The sequence below is a fragment of the Apus apus genome, chromosome 2 (genome assembly GCF_020740795.1).
Source record: "Apus apus isolate bApuApu2 chromosome 2, bApuApu2.pri.cur, whole genome shotgun sequence".
NCBI lineage: Eukaryota > Metazoa > Chordata > Aves > Apodiformes > Apodidae > Apus > Apus apus.
The window spans coordinates 102,768,016-102,782,125 of NC_067283.1; the positions used below are offsets into that span (position 1 = coordinate 102,768,016).

Here is a 14,110-nt window from a genome sequence, read left to right on the forward strand (position 1 = left end):
CTACACCTCTTCAAGAAAAGCAAAACCAAACAAAAAACCCCAAACAACCCCCTACCCCAAACACAAACCAAAACAACCACACAAAAAAAAACCCCAACGGAAAAATAAAATTAATTTCAAGTAAATAAATAAAAATATTCCAGAAAAAAACCCCAAAACGACACCCCCCCCCAAAAAAAAAAAAAAAATATAATAAAATAATTTAAAAAAACGACCACTAACATCCCCAAACCAAACCAAAACAGAGCAAAAAACCCACAAGCAACCAACCAAAACCTAACCCCCCCCCCAACCACACACAAAAGGAAGCGTTAAGGAGAAGGGTGAAGGCTTCAGTTCAGGACAGGAGCCAGGTGCCAGCGCGGTGGCCCGGCAGGCAGCGTCCCCTGCTTCTGCGACGGGGGGCAGAGGCTGGCAGCGCTCGCCCGGCCCCCTAGTGGCGCGGCCCGGCTCGGCCCGGCCCGGCCCGGCCCCGTCGGGGCGGAGCGCAGGGGTTTCAGGGCGCGGGGCGCTCCCTGCGGTGCCGCTGGCTGGGCCCGCGTCGTCGGGGCGGCGGGCGGGGTTGGGGGGTGGGGTGGGGGGTGTGGGGAGGCCGGTCCACGCTGCCGGTGGAGGGCGGGGGGAAGGTGTGGGGGGGTGGGAGCCCCGAGGGGGAGGGCGTGTTGTGCGTGTCCCGGGCCGGGGGTGCGGCGCGGCGCTGGTTGCATGGGCTGCCGCCGGGATGCGGCGGGAGGCGTGAGGCGGCGCGGCTGAGGCGAGGAGGGGACGGGCGATGCTCCGCCGCCGCGGCGGCTCCGCGCACGGGCGGACCTAGGAGCGGCGGTGGCGCGCAGAGAAGAGCGTCTCTCCGGCCGGCCGGCCGCCCCCGGCGATGGCCACCGAGGTGCTGTGCGGGCTCACCTTCCGGCTGCTCCTGCCCCTGTGCCTGACTGCCGGTACGTCCCTCCGTCCACGTCCCTCAGGCCGTCGGTGGGTCGCCGGGCGGGTGCGCGTCCCCGGGCCGCCGGAGAGTCCTCGCTGCCCGCCGGGCCGGCGGCTCGGGGAATGCTCCGCTCTCTTGTCGCGGATGCTCCCGCATCCCGCTCTTTTCCCAAGAAACTTTAAACTTCGTCGCTCAGTTCGTATTTCTTATACGTTTGTTGTTATTGCTGGTTTTTATCATTACTAATTTTGTGCTGCTGTCCGGCCGGGGGTGAGGGGTTTGCACGTGTGCCGGGGCTCTGCGCGCCGCCCGCGGCGTGCGGGACTCCGCGGAGCTCCGCAGCTCTTCGTTGGGAAAAATTGCCACTGGGTCTTCTGCCCCGCTTCGCCCCGCATCCTCGGGGAAGGCGTGAGGGGGAGAAGCATTCAGTGCTTGCCTTCCGGGCGTTCTGGTTCATCTGCTTTGTTAGGGTTTCAGGGGTGTTTCGTAAAAGCGGGCAGTGAGCTTCCTTCAGAAGGACCAACTCTCTAATTTACGGAGGCTTCCAGGAGGGAGATTTTTCTTTCTTTCTTTCTTTTTTTTTTTTTTTTTTTTTTGAGAGGGAGATATTTCAGTTTATTAAATCGCGTTACTTAGCAGGCGGCCATCCAAAATACGGATTATTTTTGGATGGAGAACTGCGGTGTCCAGCCACGGGTGAATATGTTAATAGTAATCCATGCCCTCCGCACGATTTGAAAATAAAACTCGGAATAAGCAACAATTAGTCGTTAGGTCGGTGGGACGACAGACTCGTCCCGAAAGCCGCGGCTGCGGAGAGGGGCGCGGACGGGCGGCCCTTGTGGGGGCGGCTGGTGCCGGTGCCTGCCGGGGCTCTGGGGGCTGCGGGGCGGGGGGGTGTGAGAGCAGGGGCCGGGGATGGTGCCAGCCTCCGGCTCGGTGCGGGAAGAAACCCCTCGGCGGGGCTGTCCGCGTCGCGCATCCTCTGCGAGCGGCGGAACGGTGCCGGCCGTACCTTACGCGGCCGCCGACGGGCTCGCGGGGAGGTCCCGGCCACCGCCAGACCCTTCCGGACCCCGCGGAGCGGCGCGGAGGCGTGCGCGGGAACGCGGGGACATAGCGGGCCGTCTCTCACCCCTGTTGTGCTGCTCTGCGTGCGGCCTCGCAGGCACCCCGGGACAGGGCTGCCCAGCGGCCCCCCGAAACGCGCAGCCTGCCCCGGGCTTGGCCCTTTAGGAGCACTGCGGTGGCCTGGCCAGCGCCTCTCGAGCTCAGCATCTTCCCCGGAGGTGCCCTCGGCTGCCGCTGACTTCTCCCCCGGGAAGGAGGGTGCGGGCCCCGTCTTCAGCCCCACCAGAGGCGTGCGGGACCCGAGTGGCTCCCTGGTGCCTCGTGGTGTGCAGCTGCTCTTGCTTTCACAGGCTGGGAGAGAAAACGCACTTTTCCCCCCATCACTTTGCTTGAGGTAGTGGGGTGGGTGCTGTTAGTGAGGTGGTATGATTAGTGAGATGGAGGCACATTTCCAGCCTGCTTCCAGCATCTGCACCTGCTTTCCACCCTTTCCAAAGCCCGTGGTCTTCCTGTCGGTGCCCAGCCCTGTGGTTGCTGCCCACTGCTGGGACTGGAGAGGCCACAGTTCCCCAGGCCCATGGCAGCAGGTGATGAACCCCACCTGCTTTGAGGCTGTCCCTGTGTCAGCGTCTTGGTGGCCAGGATGTGGGAATACTGTGTGCAGAGGAGTTGGGTGGTGGTGGATGGGGCAGGTGGGGAGTTCCCATTGAGGCCAAGGGGTGGTGGTACCTGGCAGGTCTTTCAATGCTAGTGTTGGGCATACAGCATCCGCTGTTTGAAACCTGTTGGACCTTGTCCATATTTTCTTTGATTTTATGAAAAATGGTTGGATTATGGATATTGAATTTGCTGGGGAAAACAGATGAGGAGAAGGAAAGATTCTAGAGGAGAAGTTGTATTCAGGGGGAATTTGTTTATACTACTATTAACATAGTATCTAGCTGTGATATTAAAATAGTGGAGGTATTGTTCTTTCAGGTGCTCACTCTGGTTCTTGCCAAACTCTTTCTGTATCAAAACAAGTACAGATAAAATTGTTTTGGTGTTCTGATTCCTGATATTTAGTAATGCAGTGGTACTTTCGCATTGCAGTGATATCTCCACAGATGAGAACTGATGTTGTCATGAACTGTTTGTGCTCATAGATCTGAAGATTAATTGAAATGTAAAACCTCCAGGAAGGACTTGCCACCTTGAGCATGAGAAAGAAATCCCACAACAGAACATTTGCTTTTTGACCTAGCAATCCTGTTAAGTTGGGTTTGAGAGAGGAATGAGTAAATGGACAGCTTTTCTCTTACCTTCGTTTACTGTGTCTGTAGGTGTTACTCTTTTCTCCTTTGCCAGCTGTTAGTGAACTCACTAGGGTGAAACCTAGTTCAGCCTTCTTCACTTCTCCAATTTTCATGTGTCTGCACCTGAGTTATCACTGACCCAATGCCCTCCCGCTTCCTGAAGCATCAAGGAAGTGTTGCTTGGGCTTCTGGAAAAGGCTTTTTAGAGTTCATATATCAGAATGATGGTTTTGTATATGACTTAAGGTGAGGTTACATCCGCCGCTGAAAAGCTTCTACTTAGACTAGCTGCTCAGAGTGATGATGCTTTGTGTCTCCTATCCCTGTCTGGGCAGTAAATGTGTCTGGCTGAGCCAAGAGAGTGGAAATACAGAGTTGTTCTTCTGGTTCAGAAGCCGTCCTTGTGTGATTTTAAAATGGTAGATTGCTGTAGATTCTTATTGTGGTATAACTTGCTTTTCTGTTTCCCAGAGTAGCAAGTAACAAGGTTGGGAAGCCCTGATGAGGTATGTGGAGCAGCTGTGGCAAACTTGTTAAAAATAACACATCTGCTAAGCTGAAAAATGTATCTTTAAATACTTTAAAAAATGGTGAATGCTTTAAACCCTTAATACTTTAAATACTTTATTTAAAAAGTAAGCACAATTAAATACTCGTGCTGGTTATCTGTGCTTGTATGAAATACTATCCAAGCATCAATTAATACCACGTAATTGAGAAAACACAATTCATCATAAGAATTTTTTAGGATCAGATCTGTAGCACTAAAGAGTGTAATCTTGTGCATATAGGACTATGTGTATCCATTTAAGGCTCAAGAATGCCACATCTTGAGCATCTATTGAAGACAGGAAATTTAACGTGCAAAATGAAAGACTTTGGAGATTGAAAAGTTGATTGTAGGCTTACAACTTCACAGTTGATCCACTGTCTTATTATTTTCATGATAAAATCTTATGTTCTGCCTGATGCAAACCTAGAACTTAAAGGATAACTCAGTGAAACATCCTTGTGAATGAAGCACTCTGTTCTATAATAAGACTCAGAGAGTTGGATCTTTTGTTTGGGTTTTTTTCTGTCAGCTTAGTGCAGTGTGGTATTTTCCTGTATCATACTAGTACAAGGCTGAAAAAACAGATAATAAAATGGGGGAGAGGGAGCTTTTTGTCATGGGTGGTTGGAAGTGGGCTTTTTGTGGGTGTTGTTTTTTTTTTTTAAAACTTGAGCCTGGGCATAAATCTGACTAGTTTTGTTACTCATATGAACATGAAGCATGCAAAGTGTGATTCGTCTCTCTCTGCAGTAAAGAATCAGAACAATGTTTTCTAATTGCTTTCTTTGGTTTCTAAAGACTTGAACCGCAAAGTTGTGGTTCACATCACTTGTTAGCAATTTTTAATTGTTCTGCTTCCAACTGTTTTACTTCACACACAATTCATTAGGTTTCTTTTAAGCAAAATACTATTATTTTCAAATAGTGTGCTGGGAAAAAAAGTTCTTCAAGAGAAGAGCTTGCTCTGTTTTTTGACTGATGCTGCTGGATTGTGTGTTATCAGCAAATCAGCTTTGGTGATCTAGCTGCCTGGCCCAAGCGCTTTCCAGAAGTTACACCTACTTTCTGAAACTTTGAATTTTGGCCCTGATGAAGTAAAAATTGTAGGAACTTCTAGAAAGTCAGGATTTTTTTTCAGGAGGTGAGCACAGGTATCTGTCTTAGGTGAGTGATGGCAGGCACAAAGAAAATACTTCAAAGTTTTTGTAGGTGACATAGTCCAGATATTACTTAGAAGTTTTCACTTGTTTCTTCAAGTCAAATCTTTGAACTCTGAGTAAATAGCGGGAATGGCTTTTATTTCTCCTTTCAGTGACAATGATTCATCAGAATAACATTGGATGAATCAGAATTATTATCTCTTCAGGATATAAAGAATGTGTTACAGACAATATTTTTTTAAAGCATACACAGTATTTTCAAAAACACAAATTGCCCTTGGAAGGACAAGGTAAATTCCAGCATGCTTGGGTGCTCTTTAATTTTTATCCTCAAATTAACGAGGACTGATGAAAAATTTGGAAGGGAAATACCTACATTGCTACATTAGCAGATATTAAAATACTGTTAAAATTTTGTGTTGCAAGAATATTGCAGAATCCAATACCTCTCCTATACGTTTTGATGCTTTAAATTATTACTATCCGCATTTTCTATAGATAGAATAAGTTGAATAGCTCTGTAATACTGAGGCAAGTCTTTGGAGGCAATTAACCATGCCATGCTTGGATTATTATTTTTTTGGGTGCTTGTCTTTGATTTCACTGGAGGTGTCTGTTTAAAAGTGATGGTGCAATATGACATTGTGTTGTTGTTTTCAGAAGACAGAATGATTTTTATATGGCAGTCTGTACAGGTGATATTAAATCCTGGTGATGACAAAGCAATTTGTGATATGGTACCATAATTTACCCAGACTAGGTGCTAATTTGTGTAGTGGTGTTTGTTACAGTGTATACATATGAACATGTGTGTATACATACATATTTTTAAATGCTGGCATGATTTTAAACTTGAATTAAACTTCACATAGTTAGAGTGCTGCTTGGTATGCTTTAAAATTGGCCAGTTACTGAAAAAAAAAGGCAAAGACTAATCAAATTGGTTATCACTTTTTTTGTCAGTATGGTGGCACTATGGAATATTTATTATGATGTACTGAGAAGAAAGATAGGGAACATCATGAAAGAGATTCACATAGACTTCCTGTTACATTTTAAAACTGTGTTGTCCCAGAACACTCATAAAAATGTTAGTCACAGCAACAAAAAAGTCTAGGAACCCCTTCATGGATAGCATGCTTGAAAAAATAAAGAAATTAACTTAGATGCCCGTTTGCAAAAGAGATCCTAAAATGACTGTTAGGTCTCCTTCCCCTCTTCAAATGTTTTTTAAAATCTATCTGGTTTCTTTTAATAAAGGAAGTTTTGCTGTTTGTCATGTTCAATGGGAGCAGGTGAAAGGTTTCAAGAGGATGAAATACATACAGCCTTGCAGAAGCAAATTTTCCAGGCTTGTAGACACACAGCTTGATTTATTTGTGCAGAAAAAGCAAACGTTGTTTCAGTCTCTGTGGCTTCCATCTTAGGTCAGTTAAGACCTAGAGAATAGTGTTTTGGGGAGAGGGAGGAGAGAGAGTTGCCAGCAAGCACGGTGTTGCATTCTTCTAGCGGGCAGGCTGGGAGACTATTTAAACATGTATCCCACAAAAAATGAGAATAAAACATCTCTCCTTAAGTTCCTGCCACCTCTGCCTATTTATCCTAATGGTAGTGTTAAGTGGTTTGAATCCCCTTAATGGTTAAGATGAGATAAAACCAGAACCTATACATTTGCAAGGCTCAGACAGTATTGACCTTGGGAATGGAATTCAGTGGAAGGTGTCTGATTTGGAAGAGTTACTTGGAGAAAGTTGACAACTTGCCTGGCAACTTGTAGGAACTAGAAAGCATTTGAAACCTTTGTTGGTAGGGGTGGCACTCATGGATATAAAATTGTGTCATGTATGGAATTCCCTCTCTCTCTGCTAAACTGCAGGTACAACAGTGAGTCTTTTTAAAAATTTATTTATTAATTATTTTTTTTTAATCAGACCAGTCAGATCATAGAACAAAATTACAGAACTGTGTGTATTGAACAGATAATTCATTGTTTTGGGAATGTTTTTGAGGGACATCAAGGAAGAGAATGGTACTGTTATCCCACTTTTATGTGTGTAGCCATGGTGCTTTTCTGTTTCAGGTACTATGCCAAAAGTAAAAAAATGTGGGAGACAGAAACTGTAGGACGGTAGGCTGGGGGGATGGAGCACAACAGTTTTAACCACTCAAAGACTAAAATAATTTCGCTGTGCAGCTTTACCAGCACACTTATGTGCAGTGCAGCACACTTGTAGTGCAGCTTTACTTTGCACACTTGCAAAGGCTGGCAAATGCAGACCAACTTCTGAAAGGCTGGCACTGCTAAAAAGACACTTGGAGGGGAGTATCGTTAAACGGATCAGCAGATTGGTCAATATTTGTTACTAAATCAGTCTAGATTTGTTTCTAGGGTAAAAACGTTCTGTAACGTTACTTTGCTGGTGATCACGGGTCTTCATGCTGTCATCTTGTCAGATCTCTGAAGCTAAGCAGGTCAGAAGCTGGCAGGATGCAGATAAAAAGCTTTCAGAAAAAGTGCAGGTGTTGCTGGTGGGAATGAGTGACAAAATCCTCTGATTCTGTCTCTGAGAAAAAGTGGTATAATGGAGGTTATTTTGTCAGATAAACCAGCTTAACATTTTGAATATATTAAAAAAAAATACAGCTCCACAAGTTGAATTATTTTGGTGCATTTGCTAGAAGCATATCCTTTGATGCATTATGTTCAGGATGCGGTTGGATTAATGTACTTCTTCTCTTCTCCTGAGAGTCTTACCTGTCCATTTCCTGTCTCGAGTAGGCAGTTGTAAAGCCTGAATGTCGCATTAAGGTTGCTATTCTGTATCTTAGTTTCTTCTATAACTTTAATTCCAATCCTTGGTGTTAGCTTTGATAATATCCTGTAGCAATGAATTCTGTGAGTGAACTCTGCTGTGAATATAAAGGAGTACTCTTTAATTCCTTTTCAGTTTGTTGCCTCAATAAATAATCCTTTGGTTGTGAAACAGTATGTATAATCACTTAAATCAACAACAGTCTAGTGTTCCATTTACTCTAACACTTTAGAATAACATTTGCAAGGCATAAAATCAACCTGTAAGATTAACTGTAGGAATTAACAGCTCGAGTTTCCTATCAGTCATCCAGTTTTGAAGAGAAAGGGATGAAGATTATGCAAATTTGCTGTCACCTCATGAATAAAGCATTTTAGGACATTAGATTTTTACAGTTTGAATCCTTGGAGAGTGCAGCGTAACCCTTCTCTGGGCTCATTCATGTATTCTTCAGTTTGGAAGCTCTTTTGGAAATGAAATACAACTTTAAGAAGTGAGTCTGTGTGTTTGTGAGTGATACAATAATCACTCCCTTTTTGGCAAAATATTATAAGCACAGGATTTCAGACATTACATACTCTGTCTACTGTTTCCAAGATACTAATTTGTTGATGTAGCTTGACAGAACCATAACTTTAAACTGAAATATTTAAATGGTATTAGAGTGAGGGTCAGTTCTGCCCCTTTTTCAGAAGCTGTATGGGAGACTGAAAATTAATTCCGTAACAGATAACAGGGTGTGTTCTGGTTTCTTACTGTGCTGAAGGATACCCTAATGCTGTGAGAATAAAGAGATGCTAAACAAGTGCTGCCTTTTCCCTAGGCGTTCAATAAACTGTATGCTGATGGTTGGTTGTGGTTGTTTTTTTGTTTTTGTTTTTTCCTTGTATAAATAATATGCTATTAGAGAATAATAGCTAATTAGCTCTTCAGTAATTTGAGGAATTTTGTAAGGCCTCTTGCTAGCAGTCAGGTATTCCAAGTATTTGTTTAGCTTTTACCTTAAGTTTGGCTTTTGTTAAATGCATATTGAGGTTGCAAAGGCTCGGAAAGGATGATCAGTGAAACATACTGGATAGTCAAACTACTCCCTCCACCTGCCACAGGCCCCCACTCACCCCTCATCCCCCCCCAGAGCCCTCCCCCGCCCCCAGCCTTGTAATCTGAAAGTAAGCCTTACTACAAATTGATAAATACCCAACTGTAAAACGTAATGCCGTTTACAGCATCATGTTGCATTACAGGCATTGATTTGCTTGTCTTGGAAATCACCTGCTAACCTCTAGCAAGCAGTGACATATACTGGGAATTTCATTTTAAGAGATGTTTGTGTATTGGGAAATGTCTGGAACATGCAAAATGTTTGCATAGCGGCTGCACCTGCTTGTTTTGTGTTTTTCTTCCCTTGTTACACTTGTAGCTTTTTATGTCTTTCAGAAGACCAGTTTCCTAGTCACTGAGAATAGATGAATACAGAAGCCAAGGGCAAGTGAGGATTTACTGCCATAAATAAATATTAGCTCATGTTGTCATTTTGTTGGCCTACTTCTCTGACAGTATTGTTAGACAGTATCCACGGCTGTAAAGCCATCGCTAAAACGTGTTTCAGTTCACTGGTCCTTTGCTCTGTGCTTAGAGGTTTAGAGACCAGTCCTATTACATTCCCTAGTATCACTGGGTTTTATATTACAAAGTTATGTACTCACATCCACTTCCATAAGATGAAAAGAGACTATCAAGTTTCAACCTTGTGAAACTTTGTCAAAGGCGAGATTACTTTCTGGGGTGTGTATTTCAGGGCATCTTTTTAGAAGGTCTGTGCTTTCAGTTGCAAGTATGGAATTATAATTACTTTCGGCATCTTTATATGAGTAATTGAAAACATCAGAATTTTCTTTGATGGCATTCATTATATGGTTCTACGTAGACATGAATAAAGAAATATTTATACCTTGTCTTAAGTGGTGCTAGGTTATAAAATTGCTTTCTTCAGGTTGTGGTGCTGTGGTTCAAAGACCTTCTTTTGTGACACAGATGCCACCAGCCAGAAGCTGCATGATCTTTTGATTCTTCCTCCTCCTTCTTTATTCTCTAGACATTTAACACATGTCAAATTACTGTTTAATTTGGAGAACAACCATCTGTGAAGCATGACCTGTGTCTCTTATTTGTTAGATAAATGCTAGGCATGTATATTTGAAGTGTAGTGCTGTGTAAATAATGAGTATTATTTCTGTAGCTTACTTTCTCTAAATTGAAAGGAGATCAATAAACAGCTTTTTGTTTTTTTGTTGTTGTTGTTGTTTTTTTTTTTTTTTTTTTAAAAGCTTTGGACATAATACCACTGCTATGTTCTCAAAAACAAAGCTTCTGGTAAAGATAATCATGTTTACTAATTATTTCCACCCTTTCAGTGTATAATTGAGCAGAAAAAACCCCCAAACAAACCCGTTGTGGTACTGTGTCTGTTTATCTCTTTGTAAAAATATGTTTCAACTGGAAAGACCATAATCTTCATAGCTCATTGTTTTTACTATGTATCTTATGAACCTGTATATATACTTTGATGTTACATTTTCTCTGACCTTGTTAGTTGTTTTCTTTTCAAGTCTCTTCTAACAGAACAAAAGCCTGTCCTATGGTTTTAAAAATGTTTTATGAACCATTTTCATACATTTGCTGATTAGGAAAACTGTGTCATTTACCTCTGTCATAAATGGACTTCTCTTTCCTGGCCAATGTGACACATCTTTCTTTTCCTAAGCTTTTATGCACTTCTTACCATACATTACATTGCTCAGGACTTTTGATCTTTGCACACATCCATATCACTATCAAAAGGTATTTGCCTTCTGGCTTCCAAGGAGGTGTCTACAGTTTCCGTGGGATGGACCTGTGTTCAAAGTCTTTCTTACGTGAACCTACTGCTGTGCTTGTTAGCCTGGCAGATTGTACAGCTTTGCTTAGAGCTTCACTGCTTCCTTACTCTCAGCTGAAACGACCTTCATATTCCCTAAGATACAGCACAGAACACACAATGGATGGAGGGGAAAAGCCTAGCTGACCACAGAGGTAATGTTTACTCTGTACCACACAAACCTTAAGTTTAGTCCTTTCAAAATAAATCCAATAATCGATGTCATCTCCATGTTTAATGGCTGATTGCTTTTAATGGTGGGCCCTGTAATGTTAGGATTACCGATCAGTGATTATTATTTTCCACCACTCTTTTTCAAGTGATACCTTTGTCATGAGAGAAGATAACTGACCCTGTTTTGCACTTCCTTGATCACTACAACTTTCCTTCCCAAGTTCCAATCTTTTGATTTGTTTAACCTCGAAACATAATGTCTATCTGTATACTCTGAGGCAAAATACATAAGTACTGTATACAATCTTACTGATACAATGTGTCTTTGAAAACCATTATTGAGCATTTAACTGGGTCAAGCATTTGTTCTTTCTGAACTGAGCCAAACAAACTCAATCATCATGCCCATTAGTGTAAATAAACATGAAAACCTGTTTCTCACAGCTCTTCATTGTCATCTGCAAATACAGCATCACAGTTTCTCAAAGACCTTTACAAAACTGGTTTCTTGTTAATTTGCTGAAAGCAAAGGTAAACAGACTCTTTTTTGTGTTTATGTTTAGTAGACCATTGCAGTTTACTATATCTCTGCAATTTTAAACAAAATATTCTTTTAAAGACAATGAACTTATATGAAATAAGGCACTTGTCAAATTTTGACAGCCTCAGCCATTCCTGATACCTACATTTTTATTGTAGTGTGCAGGTATGCTGAGGAGTGTAAGACAGCTCTGCTGTGCCATTTTCAGGGTCTAGAGATTAGGGTTGACCTAATCAGTGAACAGTTTACCTCTTGCTGTAGAAGTTCACGTTAAAATATGGAAAAGAGGTAACACACAAATCTTGTTTCCTACAACTTTATTGCTCAGTGATGAGCTATACTGGCAATGGTAAGGAAATAGCAGAAAGTCCCAAATGGTCACAGTTTGCCCCAAAGGATGAAGCAGTTGAAATTGCTAGAATTGCTGAAGGAGGATATCAGGTTATTTCCTGCCTGTATTTACTGTTACTGTATTTGGGGGAATTCCATTTGTTTCTTCCCTCTCTGGAGGAAATTGTTTTCCTGTTGCCCTTGACATGGAAAAGAGTAGCATGATTGTTCCATTGCTACACAATATTGCAAACTGGAAGGAACGAGAAAGTTTAATTGCCAGAGTATCCTGCCTCCATAATTAATGCATGTTAGTTGTTGAAATAACAGTGTAGTAGTTGTTTTTTTTTAAAAAAAACAAACAAAACCAAAAAGGATGAGATAGCTAAGTCGCTGAAACCAGCATCTGTGTTGAGGAGCAAAAATAATGTTTTCTTGTGGAGCAAGTAATTCCATGGGTACTCAGTATGGATTTCTTACATATTCTTTTGAAGCAGTGTAGGTTGGTCACTCCTCTGCAAGGTTTTTGGGGTGGTTACAGGATGTGCTCTGTGCCCTCTCTGTGTTTTCCTCTTCATAGCACCCCAGGCTGGAAGGCACCTCAGGCGGTCTCTTCTCCAATCTCCTGCTCAATGCAACACTGAATTTAAATGTGATTACTCAGGACTTTTTCCTGTTGAGTTTTGGAAGTCTGTGAGAGTGGAGGTCTACAACCTTTTCCAGTGCTCAGTTAGCCTCCTTTTTTTTCTTTTCCCCCTTTAATTCTCATGACTTCAGTTTGTGGCTGTTGTGTCTCAGAAAGCACCTTTGTAGAAAGCCTGTCTCTGTTTTTTCTATAATGTCCCCTTAGGTATTGGGGGGGCCTCTGTGAGCCCCCAAAAGCTGAACAAGCTGAACAAGCTCTGGTCCTGCAGCATGTCCTCATGGGGCCTTAAACTCCAGCCATGACTGTCTTGGTGGCCCTCTCCAGGGCTTGTTAAAGCTTATCAATGTATTTCTTGTCCTTAGAGGTGCCAAAATTGCATGTGGTAGTACAGATGTGGTTTAATGAGGGCTGCATAAAGGCAATAATCACTTTCCTGGGATATGCTGCTGTTGATACAGCCCTGTAGCTTACAGGGAGCCCTGTAGCTCACAAAGGAGATCCAATCAAAAACTTGTTCACCTTATTTGAGTGAGAAAAACAGAAGGTAGACATTGGTCATTTTTATTATTTCTTAAAAGACAACTCACAACAAACCCTCTGAAAACCGGAACTGTGATCAAAGGATCATAAGTAAAAATAAGTTTATGTTGGATTATATTAATATTGCAGAGTCATCCTTGGTACCCAGGCAGAACTTTTGGGATTTTTACTGTCTGATTTTTGGTTTAAGGACTAAAGTATTTAGTCTTCACAGTAAATGCTATACTTTCCTCACATGAAAGTAGATGCCTAAGTATGTTCATCAAGATATCCTGCTTATGGCTTTTGGGTTTTGGTTTGAAACTGTATAGCAGTGGGTCTTGGAAATCCTGCTGTGAGGAACTGTTTCTTCAGTCTTTCTCTAAACTCACTGGTATCTCAAACCACAATTCCATTCTTGGTTTTAAAAATAAATACATTTTTTAAAGACACATAGCCACAGCCAGTATCTGTAGGGCAAGTTCTGATTTGCTGTGTCTTTATACATATAACATGCAACCAAAGGCTCAAAAAGGTTGAACTTCCAGCATCTCTCAGCTGGAAGTGCTCATTATTAATGAAAGTTGTTCTGTAACATTTGCACAGTCATCTGTCACTGACTTACAATGAATGGAATGATGAATTAATACAAGACTTACACCACTTCTTCTCAATTTCAAGAACTGTCCAGTGCTGGCATTCTCTAAGGGGCTAACTAGCCAGTAAATTACTGGCATTATTTTCCCAGCAATCATGCTCAGATGCTTGAATATTTTTTAATTAGTCAGTATTTCTTGTTATTCCGCAAATCACTGGCAGCTAATTTGTTTTAAAACCACAGGAAAAAGTCAGTTCTGAATGTTTCTGTATTGAATTCTTTTCTACTAGATGATCTCCATCTCATGTAGTATTGACAAATCACTTTAAGCAGTAGTTATTTTACTGTTGGGCTGCAATTTTGAAAAGCTGGCATGTGTTTTGGATATGTGAACTCTTGGTCCTAGTCATTCACAGAATCTGTTGTACTGCGGTTTATAGATCCAGCAGAATAAATGGTTTTCATTATTCCCCCCCCCCCCCGAAAATGGTAAGCTTTGTGTGTTTCTTTGACTGTAGTGTTTAGTTAAATGTGCTGCCTTTAGAGGGTCAGCTCACTGCATATCGGAAAT

At 42.5% G+C, this 14,110-nt stretch overlaps 1 protein-coding gene across 1 annotated transcript in view; it reads left to right on the forward strand.

Annotated features, from left to right (window-relative positions):
• The first annotated feature begins 870 nt into the window (after positions 1-870).
• The window catches only part of PIEZO2 (piezo type mechanosensitive ion channel component 2), a 320,085-nt gene continuing 306,845 nt past the window's right edge, over positions 871-14,110 (forward strand). The window contains exon 1 of the mRNA XM_051612156.1: positions 871-935. Within this exon, the coding sequence (XP_051468116.1) occupies positions 872-935 (64 nt within the window). The 5' untranslated portion in view covers position 871. The remainder of the gene's footprint in view (positions 936-14,110) is intronic.